This window comes from Panthera onca, chromosome E2 (genome assembly GCF_046562875.1).
Source record: "Panthera onca isolate mPanOnc1 chromosome E2, mPanOnc1 haplotype 2, whole genome shotgun sequence".
Classification (NCBI taxonomy): Eukaryota; Metazoa; Chordata; class Mammalia; order Carnivora; family Felidae; genus Panthera; species Panthera onca.
In genome coordinates, this window is record NC_138353.1 from 2,958,952 (window position 1) to 2,983,661 (window position 24,710).

Here is a 24,710-nt window from a genome sequence, read left to right on the forward strand (position 1 = left end):
ATAGGAGCGAGGGGACCCAGCACATGAGTCGGGAGCAGGGACGCCCTCCCCTTGCAGAGGGGCTCTGAGGCTCCCAGGCTCCAAGCCGCCGACCCACAGGCATCCAGGACCGCGGAGGCTCTGCCTTCCTCCGGGCACCAAGCCCACGGTGGGCGGTTTCCACTGCCTGCTCCCGGCCTCCTGGGGGGCGGTTTGGAATTCAGCCCCAGAGGCCAAGTCCGGGCTCTTCCTGGGCCCCTTATCTCACCACGCCCAGCACTGTGCCTGGCACAGACCTGCGCCACACACATATTTGCTGCCACTCGCCCAGCTTCCCGAGCCCCGGCCGCCCTCCTTTCCCACCGCTGGGGCCGTGCCCAACTTGTGCCCTCCTCCCGCCTCAGCTCTGTTGTCTCAAGGAGGTGGGGGGTGGGGTGGCGGGGGGAAGAGAGGCGCTGCCGGCACCAGACCAGACGTGGAGCCAGGGAGAGAGAAGTGACCCACCCAAGGTCACCGGGAGGGGGGGTGCCAGAGAGAGAAAGCGAGTCCTCCCAGACTGGCCGCCTCCAGACTTCTAGTATCAGGGTAACAATTGTAGCTACTATTTACTATCACGCCCATTCTCCAGTGCACTGGCTGCTCTTTTCCCCGAAACAGCTCTGCAGGCTCGCGGCACCTGCCAGCCTTCCCATCTCGCGGCCTTGGATGGACACTTCTCTTTGCCTGGGATGACTCCCTTGTCTTTCCCTTTATGCTTCCCCTAGGAGGCCCTCCCTACCTCCTCCCGTCTCCACCGATCCCTCGTTGTAGGGCAGAATTCTCAGATGGCTCCCAAGATTCCTGCTCCCCCCCCACCCCCACCCCGGGGCACACACGCCTCCTCCCCAAGCTCACATAGGTGCTGCTGTGAAGGGCACACTGCACGTGGTGTTAAGATTCCAAATCAGGGGCGCCTGGGTGGCGCAGTTGGTTAAGCGTCCGACTTCAGCCAGGTCACGATCTCACGGTCCGTGAGTTCGAGCCCCGCGTCAGGCTCTGGGCTGATGGCTCAGAGCCTGGAGCCTGTTTCCGATTCTGTGTCTCCCTCTCTCTCTGTCCCTCCCCCGTTCATGCTCTGTCTCTCTCTGTCCCACAAATAAATAAAAAAACGTTGGAAAAAAAAAAAAAAAAGATTCCAAATCAGACAACGTGCATACACCTGGAGGGCGTTATGCTCCGTGAAATAAGTCAGGCAGAGCAAGACAGGTGATGGCACTCATATGTGGGACCTAAAAAACAAAACAGAACAGAAACAGACTCATGAACACAGAGAAGAAACCGCTGGCTGCCAGGGGGCAGGGCGGCGGAGGGGCGGGAGAAATAGATAAAAGGAATAAGAGGTACAAACAGATAAAAGTCACAGGGATGAACGGGGCACCTGGGTGGCTCAGTCAGTTAAGCGTCTGACTTCAGCTCAGGTCATGATCTCATGGTTCATGGGTTTGAGCCCTGCATCAGGCTCTGCGCTGTCAGTGCAGAGCCTGCTTGGGATTCTCTCCCTTCTCTGTGCCCCTCCCCCACTTGCTCTCTCTCTCCTTCAAAATAAATAAACTTAAAAAAGAAAAAAGCTAGGGAGATGATCTTTGGTGGGCCTGGCTTAATCAGCCGACCCCATAAAACGGATGGAGAAAAGATTCAGAGCGTGAGGGGGAATTCAACAAGAGGGAGATGCTCCGTTCCTAGCTTTGAGGGAGGAGGGGACGCCACCCCAGGGAATGCAAGCAGCCTCCGAGAACTGAGAGTGGGTTCTGCCCAACAAGCAGCAAGGAAATGAGACTCTCACAGTTTTCCCTGAGCAGAGAACCTAGTCATTGGTGCCTCAGCTTCCTTTTTTAAAAAAATTTTAAAAAGATTTATTTACTTTTGAGAGAGTCGGAGAGCGACCAGGTGAGGTGCAGAGAGAGAGGGAAACATAGAATTTAAAGCAGGCTCCAGGCTCTGAGCGGTCAGCACAGAGCCCAATGCAGGGCTCGAACCCACGAACCACAAGATCATGACCTGAGCCACTCAGGCGCCCCCTGGTGCCTCGGCTTCTGACTCACAGGCGCTAGGAGCTGATGGGGAGGGGGTTGGTTCTTTGAAACCGCTACGTTTGTGGTCATTTGCTACACAGCAGAGCCAACAAATGTGATCTGTTTTGTTTCCTTGATGGTACTCACTGTCTAAAGTCGGTCGGTTTCTTTAATTGTTTAATTGTTTCAAATACGTCCATCTGGCTGTAGTAGTTTGCCGGGGCCACTGCAACAAAGCATCGGGGCCAGTGCAACAAAGCATCGCAAGCCAGGTGGCTTCAAACAACAGAAATGTATCCTCTCTCACAGTTGCGGTTAGAAGTCCAAGAGGGAGCAAGGCTGAGCTCCCTCTGAAACCCGCAGGGAGATCCTTCCTCGCCTCTGCCTGGCTCCTGGTGGTTTGCCAGCCATCTGTGGCTTGTAGACTCATCACTTTTGTACCCCACCTGCAGCTCCACGTGCCGGTGGCCTCACATGACCGTCTTCCCACCGTGTTCTGGGGGGAAATTGTGGAGGAAACCACCCGACTCCCTTATGACCTCCCCTTAACGAACTGCATCTTTGGTGATCCTATTTGCAAATGTGGTCACTTTCCGAGGTACTGGGGGCTCAACCCACGTGTTTTGTTTTGTTTTGTTTTGTTTTTTGGTGGGGGGCGCAATTTGATCCCCAGCGCCAGCCCTGTCCGCATGTGCAGTCTAGCAGCGTGCAGATCTTGGCTGGGTATCACTGGCTTCCTAGAGCCTAGGGTATCGCCTGGTGCAAAGCAGGCACTTAAGTTTGTTGTTGTTCTTTGGTACATCATCTGACGAACTATTTCTCAGCGACTCTCTCCACATCTTTTGGGTGAGGATAAGGCCACCACCCTCACTGTTTTCTCCTCATTTACTAATTCGTTTGGTTTACAAATTGGCCACCCACCACCCCTCGCTAGAATGTAAAGGTGCCCGTGTGGCTCATCACTGGGTCCCCGGCACCCAGCACAGTGCCTGACACACAGTAGATACACAGCAAACAGCTGTTCGACAAATGACCTGAGGCTGTAACTCACCCCACCGCCACTTTGCAGAGGGGGAAACTGAGGCTTAGAAAGGGGACGTGAGTTGTTCAAGGTCACTCAGTGCCAAACTGGCGGCAGACCTTACTGTCACTTGCCCCCTACCTTCCAATCACCTTCCACCAGTGATGCTTCCCGTTGGCTGAGCCTAGCAGAAGCCCACCTGGTCCGGTCAGAAGGGCTCACCTGGACAGAGAGGAGACAGGTGGACGGAGGGGAGGTAGGCAGCACACGCGATCGCCTCCTGTGGGAGAATCTGTCAGGAACGATACACCCACAGGAGGAGTCCTCAAGCGTGGGGCTCCCACGTTCACTCAGGTCTTTCACCCCACTCGCCGGAAGGGCGAGCTACATGCCCAGCAGCAGAGCCCGGGGGTGGGGGTGGGGGGCCTGTTTCCCCACATCCTCAACCACTTCCTGTTTTCTGCCTGCCGAGTGGGATCTCCCCTCAGTGGTGGGCCATCGGGGCAGCAGGGGGAGCCGCCCGCCCTGGATGCAGGCAATCAGGGCGCGTCGGATATAAAACCATGGATAAAACTGGGGCGCCTGGGTGGCTCAGTCGGTTAAACGTCCGACTTCAGCTCAAGTCACGATCTCACAGTTTGTGAATTCAAGCCCCATGTTGGCCTCTGTGCTGACAGCTCGGTGCCTGGAGCCTGCTTCGGATTCTGTGCCTCCCTCTCTCTCTGCCCCTCCCCCGCTTGCACTCTGTCTCTCTCTCTCAAACAAAAATAAACATTAAAAAAAAAAAACAAAAAAAAAACAGGGGTGCCTGGGTGGCTCAGTCGGTTAAACGTCCAACTTCAGCTCAAGTCGCGATCTCACAGTTTGTGAATTCAAGCCCCATGTTGGGCTCTGTGCTGACAGCCCGGAGCCTGGAACCTGCTTGGGATTCTGTGTCTCCTTCTCTCTCTGCCCCTCCCCCACTCACACTCTGTCTCTGTCTCTCTCTCTCTCAAAAATAAATAAACATTAAAAAAATTTTTTTAAAAACAAGAATAAAACCAAACTAAACATTGGGTCCATGTTTCACTTAGGTCATGCCCCAGCAATGGTAAACAGTGTCGGGGATAGAGACCTCTCTGTGCAAAACATCTTTTATCGGTCTAAGTTCTGAACCTTTGCTGCTGATGTTACCATGGAGTTTTAGATATAATATATGTTAAGTATATATGTATATGTATATACATACAGAATACATATAGAAATATATATATACTACGTGTATATATTCATAGATCTAATTAGCATGTTTTATTTTTTTAATGTTTATTTATTTAAAAAAATTTTTTTAATGTTTATTTTATTATTTTTGAGACAGAGAGAGACAGAGCATGAACGGGGGAGGGGCAGAGAGAGAGGGAGACACAGAATCGGAAGCAGGCTCCAGGCTGTGAGCCGTCAGCCCGGAGCCCGACCTGGGGCTCAAACTCACGGACTGCGAGATCGTGACCTGAGCTGAAGTCGGACGCTTAACCGACTGAGCCACCCAGGCGCCCCTGTTTACTTATTTTTAAGCGATAAAGAGAGACAGAGCTTGGGCAGGGGAGGGGCAGAGAGAGAGGGAGACACAGAATTCAAAGCAGGCTCCAGGCTCTGAGCGGTCAGCACAGAGCCCGTCGTGGGGCTCGAATTCACAAACCGTGAGATCATGACCTGAGCCGAAGTCAGAAGCTCAACCGACTGAGCCACCTAGGCGCCCTGCACGTTTTATTTTTTTAATCCCTATCCTTTAATAAAGCGCTGTATGGCACGTGGAAGTTAACGCAGAGAATTCCAGTTTACAGCCGGCATCGATGCATGCAGACTCCACTACATGTGTTCATTTTGATAGTAAGTTCCTGAGGACCGGATAGTCCAAGGTCACTTCAGAGGCAGTCCGCATCTGTGCAGCTATGTGGTCCTGCTATATTTAAAATGGCAGTCTGGGGGCGCTGGCGGGGGTGGGAGGGCTCAGTTGGTTAAGTGTCCAACTCTTGGTTTCGGCTCGGGATCCTCTCTCTCTCTCTCTCAAAATAGATAAACAAACAAACAAACAAAACAATAATAAAGGCAAAGAACTAGAACCTGAATAACCGGGGATCTGACCTTCTCTGCCACCCTTGCATCTGGTATCTGCATATCCAGTTCCAAACCGAGAGGCAGAGCGCCGGGCCGTGTGATGTAATATTTTTTATTGAAGTGCACCTTTGAGCTCATACCCTGACATAACGTGCTCGGCTTGAACCGACGTCTCTAAAACTGCCAACGTGTCCTTCTTTTCCATGTCTGATTGTTTTCAACTGAAAAAAATATATGTAGCAAGAAAAAAATGACAAACGATGGTTCCTAAAAACAGTTGTGTTGTATTTAAGAGAGGCACACCCAGCAGTCACGCTCCTTAGTGTCGCTGGAGTGAGTAAAAAAAGTTACATGCACCCAATAACCCGGACTCGGATGTGTGCGGCAGCTGTATTCAATGTTGCCATTGGCAAGAATGGGAGAGTCGCTTCAGTAGGTGAAGGGGCAAACAGGGCCCCTCCGGACAACAACGGGATGTTATCCGGTGCTAAAAACAAATGAGCGATCATGTCACAAAAAGGAGGAACCTTAAATGCACAGTTCCGAGGGGGAGAAGCCAAGCTGAAAAGGCTTCCTACGTACAGGACGGGTCCGACTGTAGGTCGTTCTGGAAAAGGCAAAACTGGAGACAGTGAAAAGATCAGGGGAGGGCGGGGGGCGGGGGGAGCACAGAGGGCTTTTAGGGCAGTGAAATTACTCCACGTTGTACTGTAACGTACGTATTAGGACGTGTGTCCAAACCCTACGACGTCCAACCCTAAGAACAAACCCTAAACTGTAGACTTCCCGTGATTATGACCAGTCAACGAAGGCCATCAACTGTGACAAATGTACCCCCTGGTGCGGGATTTGCTAATGGGGGGGGGGGGCATGAGTGGAGGCAGGAGGGCGACGGGAAGTCTCTGTATCTTCCTCTCATTTTGCTGTGAACCTAAAACGGCCCTAAAAACTAAAGTCGATTAATTAAAAAAAAAAAAAGGAATTAAAAAACCCCACAAATAAAGAAAACGAAGCTGATGGTTAATTCTGTGATTATTGCTGAAAATAGGTGTGCTGTGTACAGGAGGAGGGGAAGCTCAACTGAGCTGGGTGTCCACTCTGCCACGTTCACTGGGGGCTCGCTGGGACACGTGCTCCGCCAGAGCACGGGCTTTGTTCGATTCCCTTATCGAGATATTGTTCTCACACCACACATTTCATCTGTTGAGAGAGAGAGCAGGAGAGGGGCAGAGAGAGAGGGAGACAGAATCCGAAGCAGGCTCCAGGCTCCGAGCTGTCAGCACAGAGCCCGACACGGGGCTTGAACTCACAGACCGCGAGATCATGACCTGAGCCGGTCAGATTCTCAACCGACTGAGCCACCCAGGCACCCCACTATGATCAATTTTAGAACACTCCTGTCCCCCCACCCCCCCCCACCCCCACCGAAAGACCCCCTCGAAGCATTGCCTTACCCCGTCCCCTCCAAGCCTTGGGCAACCACTCATCCGATTCCAGTCTCTGGATTTGCCTTTGAGGACAAGGATTGTTGCTCCTATCGCTCTCGGCTGTACCCCCAGAACCTGCAATTCTGCCTGATACATCATACCGGGTAGGCACTCCCCAGTTATCCACTTCATCTGTTTGTCTTAATTGGTTTTGTTTTCTTTTATTTAAAAAAAAATTTTTGTTTTAATGTTTATTTATTTTTGAGACAGAGAGAGACAGAGCATGAACGGGGGAGGGGCAGAGAGAGAGGGAGACACAGAATCGGAAACAGGCTCCAGGCTCCGAGCCATCAGCCCAGAGCCCGACGCGGGGCTCGAACTCACGGACCGCGAGATCGTGACCTGAGCTGAAGTCGGACGCTTAACCGACTGCGCCACCCAGGCGCCCCTGTCTTAATTGGAATCCCAGATAGGACGGGCCTCTGCTCAGAGGCCTCCTTCTCCCCAGCCCGTCGTCCCATCAGGACTTTTCAGAATCACCTCTGGGCCCCGCTCCGTCACCTCCATGAGAACAGATAACACCTTGTTTCATGATTGCTTACATCCGTGTCCAGGCCACTTTCTAGACTCCTCCCCCGCCCCCGGCAGGGACAGAACCCATCTGCTGGGTTTTGCTCCAGCTCAGTCCCCGGGAAACGCGTGTTGAATTTGAGTGGAAACGAGAACTCAGCAACCTTGACGTGCATCGGTCCCTAGCTCCTGGCCTGCAAACATCTCTACACCGCAGAGCGGCCGGGGGAGGGGGTGGGGGTGACAGGTGGAGTCCAACTGTGCCGTTGACCCCGAGCGAGCGGGACACAGAGCAAGAGATTTAATCTCTGTGAGAGTCTCCCTTCCCTCAACTATAAAACGGAGCTAATAATAGGGCCTACCTTTCCCGACTGCTGTGAGGATTAGCACAGGGGCTGGTAATACACAGAGTTCAGTAAATGCTGCTATAATTATCGTTAATCACGCGGGATTTACGAAGCCATTACAAGTGCACCCCGGCCATCCGTCAGTCTCATTCCACACACATTTCCTGAGGACAGGGCGAGAGAATCCAGCCGGCTCCAGGGGACCGTAAGTGCAACTCTGGTGTCGGGTGCGACAGGGCGGGGCGGCAGATAAGATGCAAATTCCAACTCCAGAAGGGCTCAGAGGCCAGGCTGGGGAGCTTGGACTCGATCCCAAGGGCAATAGGGAGCCATGGGAGGCTAATGAGAAGGAGAGGGACAGTGTCTGGGTATCAGATGTGTTTGGGGTGGTGGGTGAGACCTCCAGGGGGGAGAGACAGGAGGCCAGGAGGAAGGTGGTCCATATGTGGTCCACATAAGTGAGGGACCTTGGCCTGAAGCCCCGTAGACATGGAGAAAGCAATGATTTTTAACCCATGGTCTCTAGACTTCTAGGGAGATCCAGCAGGGTCAGTAATCCTGGATGCTGTCTGCCCAATTGTGCCTCCGTTCTTCCAATAGTAAAAGAAGAAACAAGGCAAAAATAATTTTGATGTTTTATTTCATTTAATTTAGTGTCTCTTTGTTACTGGAGTTACTTGACACAGTTGATTCTCCGTATTCGTGCCAGTTATGGTCTATGAAGTGAATGCCGGATTAGTGAATATGGAACCATTGCCCCCCCGGGGTGGGGATACGGGATTAGGTTCCTGGGAGCCCAAGTCATAGTATTTTCGTTAACGGATCAACACGCAAGCTTGTTTCACGTGTGTTCTGTGTAAAGACGCCTCACTTCCGATATATTGTTGATTCGCTAACATTTAAATCCCAGCCACCAGCCCAGGGAACTCGTGCCCCCGAACGAAGCTTACCTAACACAGATATTTCTCTGAAAGGCACATCACAGCCTCCTCGAGCTCAGGAGCACCAGACAGCACTACAGCGCTGTGTGTGGGGGCCAGTTTAAACCGCAAAATCAGCCACGAAAGGCACCAGACTGCGGACAATGTGGCAACAACCAGGCTGCAGAAAGGACACTTGTTAACAGGGCGAGAGGTGAGGCAAGAAGGCAGAGGGTCTCCGTGCACCGCCACAGCTGGGAACGTGGGTGTCAGTGGCTCAGATCTTTCGCAGCCCCGCAGACGCCCATCAGAGTGCCGGGACTTGATATGAGGGCTACAGAAAATTTTTAGGGGGTAGGCGAGTTTGCAAACACGAAATCCACGATTGGCGCGATCGACCGTACATCCCAAACATTATCAGGTCATCATGCAATTAATATGAAAACCGTCAGGGAGATCGTTTACATTCTCTTTTTGGTGCTAAGTCTTTGAAATCCAAGGTCAATTTGACACTCACAGGAGTTCTCAATTTGGACCAGCCACGTTTCAAGTGCTTAAGAGCCACACGTGGCTGGTGGCTTCTGTGTTGGGCAGTGCAAGTCTCTATGTCTTTCTTCAGATTCTCAAAGGGGCCCGTGAACTCAAAAAAATAACAACAAAAGGTCAATGCCAGATACAACCGCCTTGGAGAGCATGTGGCAGGACCAGAGAAAGTGGGCCCTTGAGCACAAGGCAACGTGTCTGCAAATATTTTTTGCAACCCTGCTTGAAAGAGCACAATATTGGAGGAAAGGTAAAGTGTCCCTCATCGGAAGAACGGGTCCATCAACGAGTGCGTGTTCATACGCTAGAATGTGCAACATCTTTGCAAGGGAAAGAGCTTGAGCTCCAAGTACCCGTGCAGATGAAACTCACAAACAAAAGCAAGCTGCAGAAGGTCACAGACGTGATACTATTCATGCAACATTTAACAACATGCAAGGAGACAGGCTACAGCAGTTATACGTATATACATATGTAGCAAATGCATTTTTAAGTTTTATTTATTTATTTACTGTGAGAGTGAGGGAGCGAGAGGGAGGAGCGAGGGAGGAGCAGAGAGAGGGAGAGAGGGAATCCCAAGCTGGCTCGGCATTGTTAGCAAGGAGCCTGACCTCATGAGCTTCGAGACCATGACCTGAGCAGAAACCAAGAGTCGGTCGCTTAACCAGCTGAGCCACCCAGGCGCCCACAAATGCATTTTGAAATGAATAACAGGGCACCTAGGACGACTGGGTGGCTCAGTCGGTTACAGTGTCTGACTTTGGCTCCGGGCACGATCTTGCGGTCCATGAGTTCGAGCCCTGAGTCAGGCTCTGTGCTGACAGCTCGGAGCCTGGAGCCTGCTTCGGATTCTGTGTCTCCTTCTCTCTCTGCCCCTCCCCTGCTCGTGCTCTGTCTCTCAAAAATAAATAAACATAAAAAAAATAATAATAACAGGGCACCCGAGTGACTCAATCTGTTGAGCATCCGACTCTTGATTTCGGCTTAGGCCATGGTCTCACGGTTAATGGGTTCAAGCCCGATATCGGGCTCTGTACTGACAGTGTGGAGCCTGCTTGGGATTCTTTCTCCCTCTCTCTCTCTCTCTCTCTCTCTCAAAATAAATAAATAAAAACTTAATATATATATTATATATATAAGATATATACTCTATATAATAGATAATGATATGTATAATACATAATATAATTATACACATGGTCATGTATATTCCATAGATTATTATATACGATATATGACATATTTAAAATATAGCATGTCAAGTGTTTCTTTAACAATAATGCTCTGGGTAGAATGTGCAATTACTCCCATTTCATTAGGAGGACGCTGAGGTACGGGGGCATTTGGACGCTTGTCGAGGAGTACTCACTCACTCAGCCAGGAGGGACTGAGCCAGGAGGACAGTCACCGGAGGAGCCCTTGGGGACTGGCAGACAGGAGACACAGGAGAGGGCACGCGGGAGGCCTAGAGGCCAGCTTTGATGAGGGGCGTGTGCCTCGCGGGGCCAGGACTGGAGCCTCCCCCACCCACACCTGCCTCCTCCGGGTCACTCCGGGTGACCCTGTGGGGTGGCGTTGCTAAATGGGGAAGTGCAAAGCTCCCCGGATCATCGGTGAGCCCGTCAGGGGGCTGGGGAGAGCCAGAGCCCTGCACCAGCGTCCCCTCTCACCCCCCTCCCAGGAGACCCAGGAGGAACAGCTGCAGAGTCCCCTCGGCCCCCTGCGTGCACACATCCGGCCCCAAGTCCGGTCCTAGTGGGCAGTGGAGAAGCTCAGCTCTGCTGGGACACCGGGGCTCTGGCTCACTCAAGCTACCTGGGCAGGGAGCGGAGAGCGGCCTGGAGTCCTCAGAACCGCACGGAGTCCTGGCCCAGGCTCTGTCTGCTGGCCAATGGCTCCGCTGCTCCTGGCCTCAGTTTCCCCACCAGTACATTGGAAAGCATCACTGTACCCGTCCAGAGCTTGTAGGGAGGACTCCACAATCTTGAATTAAAAAAAAAAAAAAAAAAAAAAAAAAAGGCCAGGGCCTGGCATTTGGCATCTGATAAGCATTGAATAGTCACCACTGTATTTATTCATTTCAGCTTTGGTTTTTGAATAGGTAACATACGCTGTGGGGGGAAAAAAAAATCCACAGGATGAAAGGCACGGCAATGACAAGTTCCCCCAAAGCTGTGTGTTGACACTGATTACGGACCCAACGGCAGCAGGAATAGGGGACTTGTTTGGACAAACAGGGGGAAAGGGAATAAGACTGCCTCTGAGCTGGTTTTAAGGAATTATTGCTAATGCTATTAGAGGCAATGATAATAGCATTGCACTTGACCTGGAAATGATCCTTGCTTTCATAGAGATGTCAACCCCAGTGTTGCAAGAATTTCTTATGACACTTGTGGTGTATTTGGCGACTCTTAGCTCTTTAGGAGGAAAAATGTCCAGCATAACCAGAACTAAAGAGTGAAAGAAATCCCTTTTTTCTCGCTGAGCCACGCGCCCAAGTCCCCTTCCTGTCTCGGCATTCCCCCCACCCCACCCCCCCCACTCCAACCCTCCATGCATTCTTGGATTTTCTCTCGCTGGAATATTTGAAAGCAAACACCAGCAGCATACCCCTGAACCCAGAAAGATATCCCTAGGCTGTAATTTACTTTAAAATACTTCATTCCCCCCAAAAGAAAAGAGAGTGCTGAAGAAAGTGAACATGTAAAGTCTGGTCAGGGTGGCATTCTTTCAACGTTTCTGCATGTTTGCAACTTTTCACAACCAACGCCCCCCCCAAAAAAAAAAATCAAAGAGGGAAGAGTTCTCTCTCTGCCTCTCTCTCTGCCAGCACCGCCCCCCTCCCCCTCCCCCTCCCGGGTTCCCAGGGGCAACGCCGTAGCCAGTTTCTCAGGATCCTTCCAGAGTCTGGGTAACGTTGTTGCTGTGTCTTTATTAATAGCAGGGCTGTAGTAGTAGTGAAACCGAGTTGGGCACACAACAGGGCTGTGAGTCACTCGGACCTGGCTCAGGTCCCACGATCTCCTCCTCCCCCTGTGACCTTGTGTAAGGTGATCCCAGCTCAGAACCTCAGTTTCCTGCTCTGAAAACTGGGGCTAAATGTCCATCCTTTTTTGGATGGCTGGGAGGATCCAGGGTAAAGCCCCACCCCACGCCCTGCACGGAGCCAGGCTCAGAGCAGATGCTGAGGCCAGGAAAGAAGTCCTTTTGCCCGGTGCATCTCTTGGCTATTAGAGCCCCTGGGTCTGAGGGAGGAGGGGCTGGGGGTCTGGATTCCTGGGTCTGAGGGAGGAGGGGCTGGGGGCAGGACTCCTGGGTCTGAAGGAGGAGGGGCTGGGTTCTGGACAACCTGGTCTGAGGGAGGAGGGGCTGGGGGCAGGACTCCTGGGTCTGAGGGAAGAGAAGCCAGGACTCCTAGGTCTGAGGGAGGAGGAGACTAGGGGCCTGGAGTCCTGGGTCTGAGGGAGGAGGGGCTGGGTTCTGGACAACCTGGTCTGAGGGAGGAGGGTCTGGAGTCTGGACTCCTGGGTCTGAAGGAGGAGGGACTGGGGGCCTGGACTCCTGGGTTTGAGGAAGGAGGGTCTGGGTGCCTGGACTTCTGGGTCTGAGGGAGGAGGGGGTTGCGGGGTCTGGACTCCTGGGTCTGAGGGAGGAGGGTTTGGAGTCTGGACTCCTGGGTCTGAGGGAGGAGGGGCTGGGAGCCTGGACTCCTGGTCTGAGGGAGGAGGGACTGGGGGCCTGGACTCCTGGTCTGAGGGAGGAGGGACTGGGGGCCTGGACTCCTGGTCTGAGGGAGGAGGAGGCTGAGGGTCTGAACTCCTCCTGGTCCGAGGGAGGAGGGGGCTGGGGACTCAGTATTAAAGAACGGGACTTTGGGAATGGTCTCTCTGGTTCCTGGAGGCCAGACCCCCATCCCATGGAGGAAGACAGAATGCACGGAGCTCTGGATATCCCATCCCAAGTAAGGTATGTGAAGGGGCCTGTCTCCCCTTTTCCCACTGCCCTCAGGCCTGGCCCTTGGGGGTTCACAATACGTTTTGTCCCCTCTGTCCTGGGACCAGAGCCCAGAGTCCAAGCTGGTCTAAGTTTGGAAGGGGGAGGGAGGGGGGCAGCGGGTCAGAGGGGGTGAGGGAGGGGTGTGGGGGGGACAGGATGTCTCTGAGCTGTCACACACACCCCTGTCCCGGGCTCAGAGAAAGGGAGGGACAAAGGCTCTGAGAGAGAGTCAGGAACAAAGGCAGGAGGAGTGAGACAGAGAGACACTCGGGAGAGCAGGCCAGAGTGAGGCCGAGCGGGAGAACAGAAAAGTAGAGACAGGGAAGAACGGGGGGCCACGGAGTGTGGACTATCCTGAATGACAGACAGTGGGGACAACAGTGGGGACGAGAGAAGGGACAGGGAGACCCACCCTGAGGCCTGAGAGCCGGGACAGGGAGGGAGGAGAGAGAGACTGAGAAAGATAATCACACAGAAGCAACGATACTGCGAGGTCAGAGAGGGCAAGGAGGTTTGAGAGAGAGAGAGAGGTCGACAGGATAATACAGACGGACACACAGAGACCAGGGCCGACAAGGAGGCAAAAGTCGGGCGGAGGATGTCCCAGAAATCCTGACCAGGCAGGGGGAGATCGAGACAGGCCCTTTGACACGGGCTCTAGATCTCAGCTCTGCTGGGCCTGTGGGGCCGGTGGGGCTCTCTGGACCCAGACAGGAGGTGCTTGCTCAAGGGCCAGCTGACACCAGGGGACCCTGACATGGAGCTAAGGGACCCCGAGAACCATGAGGATGGGGACCCAGAGGTGAGAGCCGGGAGACGAGGGAAAGGCAGACAGAGATGCAGAAAAACAGAGTCGGAGATAGACACGCGGAGGGACAGTGAGCAGACACAGAGAGCAATGGAAGAGACCGGGAAACAGAAACATCAGAGACCCAGAATGACGCAAACCCAAGGATACACAGCAAGACCGAGGCTGCCAGGGAAATAGGCTCAGAAAGAAAGAACAAAGCACTGGATGAGGAGGATGGAGAGAGAATCGGGTGGGGTGGGGGTTGTGTCGGCTGAGGGCGTAGTCCCAACCTGGGCGGGGGGCTCCTGGTGGTTCCCACTGATGGAGGTGGGCAGGGTCTCCGAGACAATCACCCTTAACCCCACTAGGACGCAAAAACAGGTGGCCCTAAGGCCAGTGAGTCATTATGACTCATTCTCCTCCCCGGGGACAATGACCCTATAACCCTGGCACCCCACATCAGCCCTGGGCTGGGCCTCCAATTTCCCCCACTGCTCTCAGTGGGCCCCAGACTCACCCCCTCCCCACTTCTACTCCTCTCCTACAGGAGGACACAGCTATGGCCCTCCAACGGCTTGTGGAGCTGACAGCCACCAGGGTGACCCCACTGAGAAATCTGCGTGTTCAGTACCGCCTCATCCGAACGCTTGGCTCTGGCTCCTATGGCCGCGTACTCCTTGCCCGGCCTCGCCAAGGAGGTGAGTTGGACCACCAAAGGGCAGACCCTAGAACTTCCCCATAATAGGGTTCTCAGAAGCCACTGAGACAAGGAGCATCCTCAGGAGATGATGGGAGCCCTTCATCTGGATGGGGGTTCTCAGAAAGTTAAGAGCTCTTTGGTCCTCCAATAAACAGAGCTCATCCAAAGAAGGTAAGAGACTTTCCTGAGGCCACGCAGCAAGGCAGGAAGGCAGCTTGGATTGGAACTCAAGTCACCACGTCCCCTACTTTATTCGAGACAAAACTGAGGCTCAGAGAGGGTAAGACCGTTGTGCAAGGCCACACAGAGCAGGAAGAGTCCTCAGGGAAGGTCACCTTCAAGCCCTACTTCATACAAGGACAAACTGGAAGCACAGAGAGGTCAGACACTGCCACTCTTGTTTTTGCACATGAAACATCTGAGGCTCAGAGAGGTTAGGCAGTTTGCCTAAGGCCCCACAGCAAAGATCAGGGCTCCCTGAGTTCCCTTCTGCACCCATTTCCCCGGCAGGTCCTGCTGTGGCCCTGAAGCTCCTGCGTCGAGACATGGTCCTGAGAACCACCTTTCTGAGAGAGTTCTGTGTGGGCCGTTGTGTCTCATCACACCCAGGCTTACTCCAGACCCTAGCAGGACCCCTGCAGACCCCCCGACACTTTGCCTTTGCCCAGGAGTATGCACCATATGGAGACCTCAGCGGGATGCTGCAGGAACGGGTGAGGCAGGTTGGGAACAAAGGTCGGGACTGCTTATCCCATGTACAACTCTGTCCCTAACCCACTCCTATCACCAATCCTGACACCCAAATCCGTCTTCAAGCTCGCTCTGTCCTAAGCCCCCAGACAACCTCCTTATTTCTAATTGTCAGTGCAATCCCATGCCTAACTCTAACCTTAAGCCACCCGACCACTCAATGCAAGTTTGCACGGGCAGGGGGTTGGATTTGGGGTTGGGGATGAAGTTAGGGGTGGGATTTTAATTGGCACTGGGGTTGGGAGTGTGGGAGTGGGTGAAGTTGGGTGGGTTGAGTTTATGTTTGATTATAGAATGGTAATGGGTGTGAAAAGTATTGATGGGGTTGCAGAGTGAGACAGGGATGGGTAAGGATAGGTATACAGACTGAGTTGGAGATGGGCTGTACTGAGGTTTCCTCTGGTGAGGAGACCAGGTCAGGACTGAATCCATGAGATTCTGGGGGCACGTGATTTTGAAGATTAGAGTGAGACCATCTTTAAGAATAGATTTTGGATTTGAGATAGGGTTGGAGATAAACAGATGGAAAAAGAGAAGGGAGGGAGACAGATGAATGGATGGATGGATGGGTGGGTGGATGGACGGATGGATGGAGGGAGCGATGGGTGGGTGGGTAGGTGGATGGATGGATGGATGGACGGATGGATGGATGGGTGGGTGGATGGATGGATGGACGGATGGATGGACGGACGGATGGATGGACGGATGGATGGATGGATGGATGGGTGGATGGGTGGACGGATGGATGGATGGATGGATGGGTGGGTGGACGGACGGATGGATGGATGGACGGATGGATGGACGGATGGATGGATGGATGGACGGACGGATGGATGGACGGACGGATGGATGGATGGATGGGTGGGTGGATGGATGGATGGATGGACGGATGGATGGATGGATGGATGGGTGGGTGGGTGGGTGGATGGGTGGATGGATGGATTGAAGGATGTATGGGTGGATGGATGGATGGATGGATGGATGGACGGATGGATGGACGGATGGATGGATGGATGGGTGGGCGGGTGGATGGATGGATTGAAGGATGTATGGGTGGATGGATGGATGGACGGACGGATGGATGGATGGACGGATGGATGGATGGGTGGATGGGTGGATGGGTGGATGGTAGATACATGGAAGGAAGCAAGGAAGAATGGATGGATTTTGGTTATTAAATATTTGAATAAATCACTGGATTGCTGACTTGCTGGTGGAAAGGATGTTAAGCAGAAACCCTGCTGTGTAGAATGTTGACTGGATGAGAGGTTGGATGGATGGATTGCTGACTAGCTGCCCGGCTAGCTTGATAGATAGATTTCTCAATTGACTGATGAAATAAACTGACTTTAGATTGGGGTCTGAGTTAGATACAGGATCTAAATTAGTAGGGACTAAGATTAGGATAAAATATGAGATTTGGGTTCCCATTGGAGATCTGGGTGGTAGGGCTAGAGGAGATAAGAAATGTAAGGAGTGGGTCTGAGTATCAGGGTTAGGAGAAACCTTGGTGGAAGCTAAAAGAGCTTCTGGTTCAGTCTGGGGTTCCAGTGACGACATACGTGGGGGTTAGAGTGCAGGGCGGCTGCAGATTGTGGCTGAGGATAATCTGGAGAAGGTGTTAGGGGTGCAGTGGAGACACTAGAGGTAGCCACTGGTCTGAGGTTCTGAATTCTTGAACCCCAAGAACGAAAATAAAGAAGGAGCCTGACTTTCATCTCTCCTTGACCCCAGGGCCTCCCAGAGCTGCTGGTGAAGAGGGTGGTGGCCCAGCTAGCCGGAGCCCTAGACTTCCTCCATGGCCGGGGGCTGGTCCATGCAGATGTCAAGCCAGACAACGTGCTGGTCTTTGACCCTGTCTGCAGCCGTGTGGCCCTAGGTGACCTAGGTCTGACCCGGCCCGAGGGCAGTCCAACCCCTGCCCCACCAGGGCCACTGCCCTCCGCCCCACCCGAGCTCTGCCTCTTGCTGCCACCTGACACCCTGCCCCTGCGCCCAGCGGTGGACTCCTGGGGCTTGGGGGTGCTTCTCTTCTGCGCTGCCACTGCCTGTTTCCCTTGGGATGTGGCACTGGCCCCTGACCCCGAGTTCGAGGCCTTTGCTGGCTGGCTGACCACCAGGCCCCAGCCGCCTCAACCACCCCCCCCTTGGGACCAGTTTGCTCCCCCAGCTCTGGCATTGCTCCAGGGGCTTCTAGACCTGGATCCCGAGACTAGGAGCCCCCCGCTGGCTGTCCTGGACTTCTTGGGGGATGACTGGGGGTTAGAGAGGAACAGAGAGGGGTCTGGGGGCTTGGGGGACATGTCTGGTGAAGATGGGGAGGAGGAAGAAGAGGGGGGAGCAAGCCTGGAAGAGGGGACAGAGGAGGAAGAGGAGGAGGAGGAGGAGGAGGAGCAGGAGGGCAAAGGTGGCAGGAGGATGGGGACAGATGGGGAAGCTCCCTGACCAGGTGACTGAGACAGGTGGCCACAGCCTGGGCCAGAGGCCCCTCCCGCAGCCTCCCTCCCCCAACCCTGGCCACCTGGATGGAGACAGCTGCTCCCGGGAGGATAGGGATGGAACATACTGCATCTCACCCTGCTGAGGGCTGGACTGGGGCGCACAATTTCCCTCTCAGCTGAGGACCCGGGAGCCCGAGACCCAGCCCCTCCTCCCTCAGACCCGGGAGCCTAGGCCCTCAGCCCCTCTTCCTTCTGTCCTGAATGTGTCTTCTTGAAGGAAGGCACTGTTTCTGCAGACGCATTTCTGCAGTGCAGGGACATGCTGAATCCTCATCATGGACTTCTGATGGGGTCACTCATCCCCACCAAGACCCGGTTGACGCTCACTGTCCCTGTCACTAAATCTGGGCTTTCAGGATCTGACTGAAACCTGATGATGGACACCTCATCTCCTTCTCCCATTTCCCGGGGCTCTGGGTGACATATTAGGGAAGTCACTCATTCTTTCTGGACCTAAATACACACACACACACACACACACACACACACACACACACTTCCGGCAGCTACTTCTTGCGTCCTCCCCAAGAATGCCGTTGTCACAGCTCAGTGCCTCCAAGAAGTGGACCTCTCCCCAGGCCCTCTCCAGCCTCGGGAACTTTTATCCGGGTGACCTGTGTCTCCCATCTTTTTCGGCCTCACCTCTTGTGCTGTCCAGGATGGACTTGTTTTTGGTTTTATTTTCCGTTTCGACATCCTTTCCGCTCCCACATGGCGAGCGCCCTGCGCCGGCTCCCTACGAGCACAGAGCACCAAGGTGTGTGACTGTCCCAGGCGTGTGGACCTCAGAGCTGTCCATGTGGAGGGCCACAGCTGCTTTGGAAGACCGTGCATTCACCTGGGCCAGGCTGGGAGCCGTGTGCCCCACGACGCACACGCAGGCACACGTACCCCTTGCTTATGATGCTTCACACCTGCAGGGCAGGGGCTGCGTGCATCTGGCCCCGGCACCCGGCAGAGTCAGGAACGGGAACTGCTCCCTCCACGGGAATCTGTCCCTCGTGCCTTCTAGACTTAAACACGTGGGTCCACCAAGCACAGTGTGGTGTCCTGGATTGGACCCGGGGACAGCGTGAGGTTGTTGGCGGAGGCGTCTGAGTGATGATTTCTTTGTTTGGACAAATGTGGGGTCGTTGGCTGTGTCAGATATCAACCTGGTGGGGAGCGGCGGACGGCCCGGCAGTTCTCAGCACCATCTTTCAGGCTGTTCTGGAAATCTAAAGTTATTCTGAAATAAAGGTTTATTAAAAAAAAAAAAAAATGAAGTGAGTCCACAGTGGTCCTCTTGCTGTAAACCTGGCGAGGAGATGTGACATCCCAGGCCCCCGGCCCCTCCTCCCTCAGACCCTGGAGATTCTGCCTACCCCCTCCCTCCAACTTTAAAGTCTTCGGACTCAGAACGCAGACCTCCCCTCCCCTCCCCTCCCCTCCCCTCCCTTCCCTTCCCAGTTGCTCCACCACCTGCTTCCCCTCTGCCCCAAGTCTGAGATCATCTCTCACTGCATCGTTCTGGAATCTCGTTGTCTCATCCTTTCCCCAAACAGGACCCCAGTGTCTCATCCCCTGGACACCCCTCACCAAACACTTGTGTCTGACCTGTCAATGGGGCATTGATGGGGCAGCTGGGTGGGGTCAAGGCAGGGGCAAGCTAGAGAAATGATGTCATCCTCTACTGTGGCCCGGACTCCTGGGTCTGAGGGAGGGGGCACTGGGGTCCTAGAGTCCTGGGTCTGAGGGAGGAGGATCTGAGGGAGGAGGGGCTGGGGGCCTGAGCTTCTGGGTCTGAGGGAGGAGGGGCTGGTGGCCTGGACTCCTGGATCTGAGGGAGGAGGCGAATGGGAGCCCGGACTCCTGGGTCTGAGGGAGGATGCGCTGGGGGCCTGGGCTCCCAGGTCTGAGGGAGGAGGGGGCTGGGGGCCTGGGTCTGGGACACATTTCTGACAGCAGCCAGTTCTAGGAGTCAACACACGATGTCGCTCTGGCCCCAGTGGGGTAGAAGGGGCGGGGCCAGGGGCGGGGCCTACGACCCCCTAGGTGGGGGCGGGGTCTGCTCCCGGGCAGGCCTCTGCTGGCATGGGATCTAGTGCTGGGCACTGACCACAGCAGGCAGCGAAGGGTCGGGCAAGCTTTGGAGAAGGTGAGGCTTGGAGGCCGGAGCCCAGGTCAGGAGGAGGCAAGGGTTAAGCCGCGTGAGGTGGGCAGCACCTGATAGTGAAGCCGGGCAGTTGGCCACAGTCCTAGGTCCCTCAGAGGGCCGGGGCTGAACTTTGAGGCCGTAGGGTGGTTGAGTGTTAGGGAAAGAGAGTCTGGGAGTCAAAAGATGTGTGAGACATATAAGGTTCAGGAGAGGGGTGGGCTGGTGGTCCAGACTCCCGGTCTGAGGGAGGAGGGAGCTGGGGGAGGGGGGGGGTCTGGACTCCTGGGTCTGAGGGAGGAGGTGCTGGAGGGACTGGAGTCCTGGGTCTGAGCGGGGAGGAGGGTGGTGGCCTGGAGTCCTGGGTCTGAGGGAGGAGAGGAGAGGGAGCCTGGAGTCCTGAATCTGAGGGAGGAGGGGCTGGGGCAGGACTCCTGGGTCTGAGGGAGGAGGGACTGGGGGCCAGGACTCCTGGGTCTGAGAGAGGAGAGTAAGGTCAGAGCTGGACCCCAGGCGTCTCAAGGACTTGGGGACTTCTCCCAAGTGCTTGCTCCCATCCAGGTCCCAGCGTCCCCACGGCCCGGCGTGTGCAGCCGCCCTCCCCAGCCCCTGGAGGCAGAGAACACCTGTTTGCTCTTAGGCGAAAGAGGCTACTCATCCACCCCCAGGGCCCAAGTCTGTTTGCTTTGGAAACAAGGTGGGGGGTGTCTCGAGTTATCTGGTTCATCTTTCACCCTTGGGCCATTGGGTGGCGCAGGGATGTGGGGGCAGGGGCAAGAGATGTCTGTGACCTTAGGCTTGACCTCACCCCAACCCGCAACTGGTCTCCCCACTCCTCAGATGCGGCTAATGAAGAGAGAGACTGAGTCACAGTGGGAAGTGCCAATGAGCCCCTAGCCCCAGGAGTCTAGACGCCCCCCTAGCCCCCTCCTCCCTCAGGCCCAGGAGGCCAGACTCGCAGCCCCTCGTCCCGTGGGCCCCAGGTCTAGCAGGACCTCGGCCCTGGGTCACTGTCTCTACTCTGCCCTGCAGAGATGCCCGGCAAACAGTCAGATGAGGAACAGGTGGAGACGGGGGCTGCGGAGAACTTGGCCGAGGAGGACCTAGGGGGCCTCACGGCAGAGGAGCTCCGGCAGGGCCAGGAGGCAGCCCTGGAGCTAGAGGACATGATGGCGCTAAGTGCCCAGACCCTGGTCCGAGCCGAGGTGGACGAGCTTTACCAGCAAGTGCGTCCCCTGGGCCAGGGCCGCTTCGGCCGGGTCCTGCTGGTCACCCATCGCCAGAAAGGTACCAGGGCCTGGAGACAGATACTGGAGGGGCAGAGGGTGGCGGACTGGGCCCCGGCAGAAGCAAGCCGAGGCCGGGGAGTCCGTAAACATGAACCAAGCGTTGCCTCTGCCCCTTCCGGGCTGTGTGTTCTTGGGAAGTTCCCTACCCTCTCTGAGCCTCGGCCTCCTCCTTCGGAAATGCGGGTGATGATTCCTTCTCTGGAAAGACTGTGTTTTTCTCTGAGCATATGTCGATGGCTCGAGTTGCCGGTAAGAAAGGGGAGCAAGACAGAGTCCCTCCCTCTGGCGCTCACATGTGGCCAGCTTAGCGGTCGCCATGGGGATGATGCGGACTCATGCCGTCTGCCAGGTACTTAGCAAGGCTGGTGCACAGTGGGCCTGCAGGGCACACTGCCCCCACCCCCTGTCTGTTACCTTTCTGCCAATGTGCACACATCCTCTGTCCTTCCCCTGAAACAGGGACAGTATGGATGGACTCAGAGTCGGTGTCAATTCGGGCTTCCAAGGCCACCTTGGGGGCTCTGCCCTGTCCTGGGTGGTTGCTGCCTGGAAGCCAGAGATCAATCTGAGTCAGCCCTGCCTTCAAGGAGGAGCTCCAGGACGGATAGGGACAGAGACAGTACTGGCGTGCTTGGGCGGCCCAGACAAGGCCCCGCGGACTAGGGCGGATGAAAACATAGGGATTTGTTTGCTCACACCTGTGGGGGCCAGAAGTCCGAGACCCTGGTGTGGGCAGACTCAGTCTCCTCCGAGGCCTCTCTCCTTGGCTTGCACACGGCCGTCTTCTCCCAGTGTCCTCACATGTGCGTGTCTCTGTCCAGCTTCCTCCTTTTATAGGGACGCCAGTCGCGGTGGACTGTGACCTCATTTTACCTCTTCAAGACCCTATCTCCAAATACAGTTATGTTCTGTGAAACTGGGAGTGAGGACCCCAACGTCAGGATTTGGGGAGGGGGGTGCACGGTTCAGCCCATGACGGAGAGACAGGCAGACAGAGATGCAGACGTGAGTCGTCGCAGAACGTCGAGGCACCGGCAGTAATGGGGACGTGGGGGGCGGGCACTGCTTCATTCGACCTTCTGGGTGCCCGCCCCACGCTGGGAGGCAGTGGGGGCATCAAGGTAGAGACACAGAGCCCCTGAGGGCTCACGGCACAGAGCGAGCGCAGAGGGACGGGTGCCATCAAAATAGAAGGTGGCATGTGCCATGATGGCGGGAATCCAGGGTACTTGCAGACGGTCAGAAAAGGCGCCGCTGCATCCGGCTGGGGGGTGGGAAGAGAATGGTCAGCGTTTTAGGTGAGGAGGTGACCTCTCTCCATCACGCATGACCTCCTGATGCAGGAGGTTGGGCCCTCACGGCTGCTGGGGAATCAAAAAATGGAAGTCACCAGAGTTCCTGGCTTCGGGGAACTTCGTTCCAGGAAATGGCTTACATGGGTGACAACCTCCTTAGGATTCCTCCTTGATCAGATCGATTCCCCAGTGCAGGACGTCTTTTCTCCCACTGCCTTCGACGTGGCTTTTGTGCCCGGGGTTTTGTTGGGATGAGGGGCTTTGCAAACTAGGTCATGTGAGGTTCTGAGTTCGGTCTACGGGGCTCCCCTCCGTCCGCTCTGAGACAGCGGGGCAGAAACTCACCGAATGCCTGCATTATTACGGTCATTACCGCTGGCAGTGTTTTCGTGGCCATCTGGGGCGGGCAGGGTAGGGAGGCAGGGATTGGAAGACACGGCGACGGCATGTGGGGACGAGTCTGGGCTGAGGGGCTGGCAAGGTGACCCTGGGCTCTCACACTCCTTCCACACCTGTCTCTGCTGCCCCCAGGCACTACCCTGGCCCTGAAGGAACTCCCAAAGGCCTCCACGTCTCTCCGCGGCTTCCTGTATGAGTTCTGCGTGGGCCTCTCGCTGGGCACACATTCGGCCATAGTAGCGGCCTACGGCATCGGCATCGAGTCTGCCACCTCCTACAGCTTCCTGACGGAGCCTGTCCTGTGTGGGGACCTCATCACCTTCATCCAGCCCAAGGTGGGTAGGTAGACCCCGAGCAGGCCTCCGAGGGTCCCTCTGGGGCTCAGGAGTGCGCTCACTGAGTTGGGCTTCACCCAGCCTCACTGTAGCCCCCGAGGCCCCTCATGGAGCCTCCCTGGAGGAGAGAGAACCGACACTATCCCCCACTGAGATTCACCGGCCCTCATGGACTCACCCCAGGCCTCACTCGGTTTCACTGAGCCTCATGGGGGTCACATGAGCCCTCACGGGGTCACACTAGGGCCCCCTGGGCCCATCGGGGTCACACGCTGGGCCTCACCGTGGCAGACTTATCTGAGGTCGTGCATTCTCCGGGGTGTCCCTGGGGCTGGGCGGGGCGGGGCGGAGGGCCTTGACGCCGGTCCCCCGCAGGTGGGCCTCCCGCAGCCGGCCGTACAGCGCTGCGCGGCTCAGCTGGCCTCAGCCCTGGAGCACATCCACTCCCGCGGCCTGGTGTACCGGGACGTCAAGCCCGAGAACGTGCTGGTGTGCGACCCTGCCTGCCAGCGGGTCAAACTGACCGACTTCGGCCACACGCGGCCCCGCGGGACCCTGCTGCGCCTGACCGGGCCGCCCATCCCTTACACGGCCCCCGAGCTCTGCTGCCCCCCGCCCCTCCCCGAGGGCCTGCCCATCCAGCCTGCCCTGGACGCCTGGGCGCTGGGGGTCCTGCTCTTCTGCCTCCTCACCGGCTACTTCCCCTGGGACCAGCCCCTGGCCGAGGCCGACCCCTTCTATGACGACTTCCTCATCTGGCAGGCGTCCGGCCAGCCCCAGGACCGTCCTCAGCCCTGGTTCGGCCTGACGCCTGCGGCGGACAGTCTCCTGTGGGGGCTGCTGGATCCTCGCCCCCGCAAGAGGAGCCCCGTGGGCTCTGTCCAGGACTACCTGGGGCGTCCCTGGAGGCAGCGGGAGGGGGAGGCTGAGGAGGTGGACGAGGGGGACGGACAGGAGGACGGAGAGTGAGCGGGCACAGCCTGAGCCCACCTTCCTGCAGAGACTCTCGAAGGGAGCCGGGTGGGCCCCACATCCTGAGGTCTCCTCCGCCTTCACGGGGTGGCTTGTGGCTTCCCTCTCACCTCTTTGCCCCTCTCGGCCTTCCTTTCCTCCTGCGTGGGCATTCCGTGTCCCTCGCGTGGCCTGGGGGGCCTCCGTGTCACCGTCGCCATCTGCCCCGGGGCTTTGGCAAACGCCGTTGCCTTTGCCTATGGTCTCGTGGCTCATTTCCTCACCTCCCGCTCCTCAGTGAAGCCCCCCACCCCCTACCGGGCAGCCGCATGTCTTGACTCTCTGTCCCCCTTCCCTCTGTGACATACACGTGGGTCTGTGTCCTGCTGGGGGACAGGGGTCCAGCCTGTCCTGGGGGGGGTCCCCCACGTAGCTGTCGCTGTCCTGGCCCATAGCAAGGGGCGGGGAATGCGTGTTCAATAAACGAACCCGTCTGGTTTGTGTCCCTGTCTTCCTGCCCCGTCTTTCTCTCCTCCCAGGCTGGGCTTCACTTACTCCCGCTGCCCTGTTCTTCTGCCTGCACACCAGGCTGTCGCCCTCTTGATAATGTGTCCT

General features: G+C 55.9%; 2 protein-coding genes and 1 long non-coding RNA gene across 9 annotated transcripts; 2 read left to right on the forward strand and 1 right to left on the reverse strand.

Annotated features, from left to right (window-relative positions):
- Positions 1-1,147: 1,147 nt before the first annotated feature.
- LOC132691261 (uncharacterized) lies at positions 1,148-7,620 on the reverse strand. The gene is made up of 3 exons (XR_009615668.3): positions 7,508-7,620; positions 3,193-3,273; positions 1,148-1,247 (listed from the first exon to the last, which is right to left on the reverse strand). It is a non-coding gene; the product is annotated as an uncharacterized LOC132691261 (long non-coding RNA).
- On the forward strand, positions 7,595-17,636 carry SBK3 (SH3 domain binding kinase family member 3). 3 transcript variants are annotated; one of them, XM_060652580.3, is made up of 4 exons: positions 7,595-7,697; positions 14,289-14,439; positions 14,952-15,154; positions 16,926-17,636. In XM_060652580.3, exons 2-4 carry the CDS (start codon positions 14,301-14,303, stop codon positions 17,634-17,636), a joined length of 1,053 nt encoding a protein of 350 aa, XP_060508563.2. In that variant the 5' UTR covers positions 7,595-7,697; positions 14,289-14,300. The 3 variants fall into 3 exon arrangements, with proteins under 3 accessions (XP_060508563.2, XP_078295390.2, XP_060508562.2); XM_078439264.2 differs by lacking the exon at positions 7,595-7,697 and adding an exon at positions 12,832-12,921; XM_060652579.3 differs by lacking the exon at positions 7,595-7,697 and adding an exon at positions 13,109-13,753.
- Positions 17,637-19,742: 2,106 nt separating this feature from the next.
- Positions 19,743-24,598, forward strand: SBK2 (SH3 domain binding kinase family member 2). Of its 5 annotated transcripts, none has more exons than XM_060652590.3 (5): positions 19,744-19,829; positions 20,388-20,523; positions 20,859-21,113; positions 22,942-23,144; positions 23,520-24,598. In XM_060652590.3, the coding sequence occupies exons 3-5, from the start codon at positions 20,861-20,863 to the stop codon at positions 24,111-24,113; spliced, it is 1,050 nt and encodes a 349-aa protein (XP_060508573.1). In that variant the 5' UTR covers positions 19,744-19,829; positions 20,388-20,523; positions 20,859-20,860; the 3' UTR covers positions 24,114-24,598. The 5 variants fall into 5 exon arrangements, with proteins under 5 accessions (XP_060508572.1, XP_060508573.1, XP_060508570.1 ...); XM_060652587.3 differs by having other exon boundaries at positions 19,760-19,829; positions 20,371-20,523; XM_060652589.3 differs by lacking the exon at positions 20,388-20,523 and having other exon boundaries at positions 19,743-19,829.
- Positions 24,599-24,710: the final 112 nt, after the last annotated feature.

What these genes read in the sequence shown, in the direction of transcription:
- SBK3 (XM_060652579.3), top strand. Translation starts at nt 13,709, where the DNA reads ATGGAGCTAAGGGACCCCGAGAACCATGAGGATGGGGACCCAGAG. An exon ending in TGCCCGGCCTCGCCAAGGAG is followed by an intron (nt 14,440 to 14,951) that starts GTGAGTTGGACC and finishes TTTCCCCGGCAG; the next exon opens with GTCCTGCTGTGGCCCTGAAG. An exon ending in GCGGGATGCTGCAGGAACGG is followed by an intron (nt 15,155 to 16,925) that starts GTGAGGCAGGTT and finishes CCTTGACCCCAG; the next exon opens with GGCCTCCCAGAGCTGCTGGT.
- SBK2 (XM_060652589.3), top strand. Translation starts at nt 20,861, where the DNA reads ATGCCCGGCAAACAGTCAGATGAGGAACAGGTGGAGACGGGGGCTGCG. An exon ending in GGTCACCCATCGCCAGAAAG is followed by an intron (nt 21,114 to 22,941) that starts GTACCAGGGCCT and finishes TGCTGCCCCCAG; the next exon opens with GCACTACCCTGGCCCTGAAG. An exon ending in TCACCTTCATCCAGCCCAAG is followed by an intron (nt 23,145 to 23,519) that starts GTGGGTAGGTAG and finishes GGTCCCCCGCAG; the next exon opens with GTGGGCCTCCCGCAGCCGGC.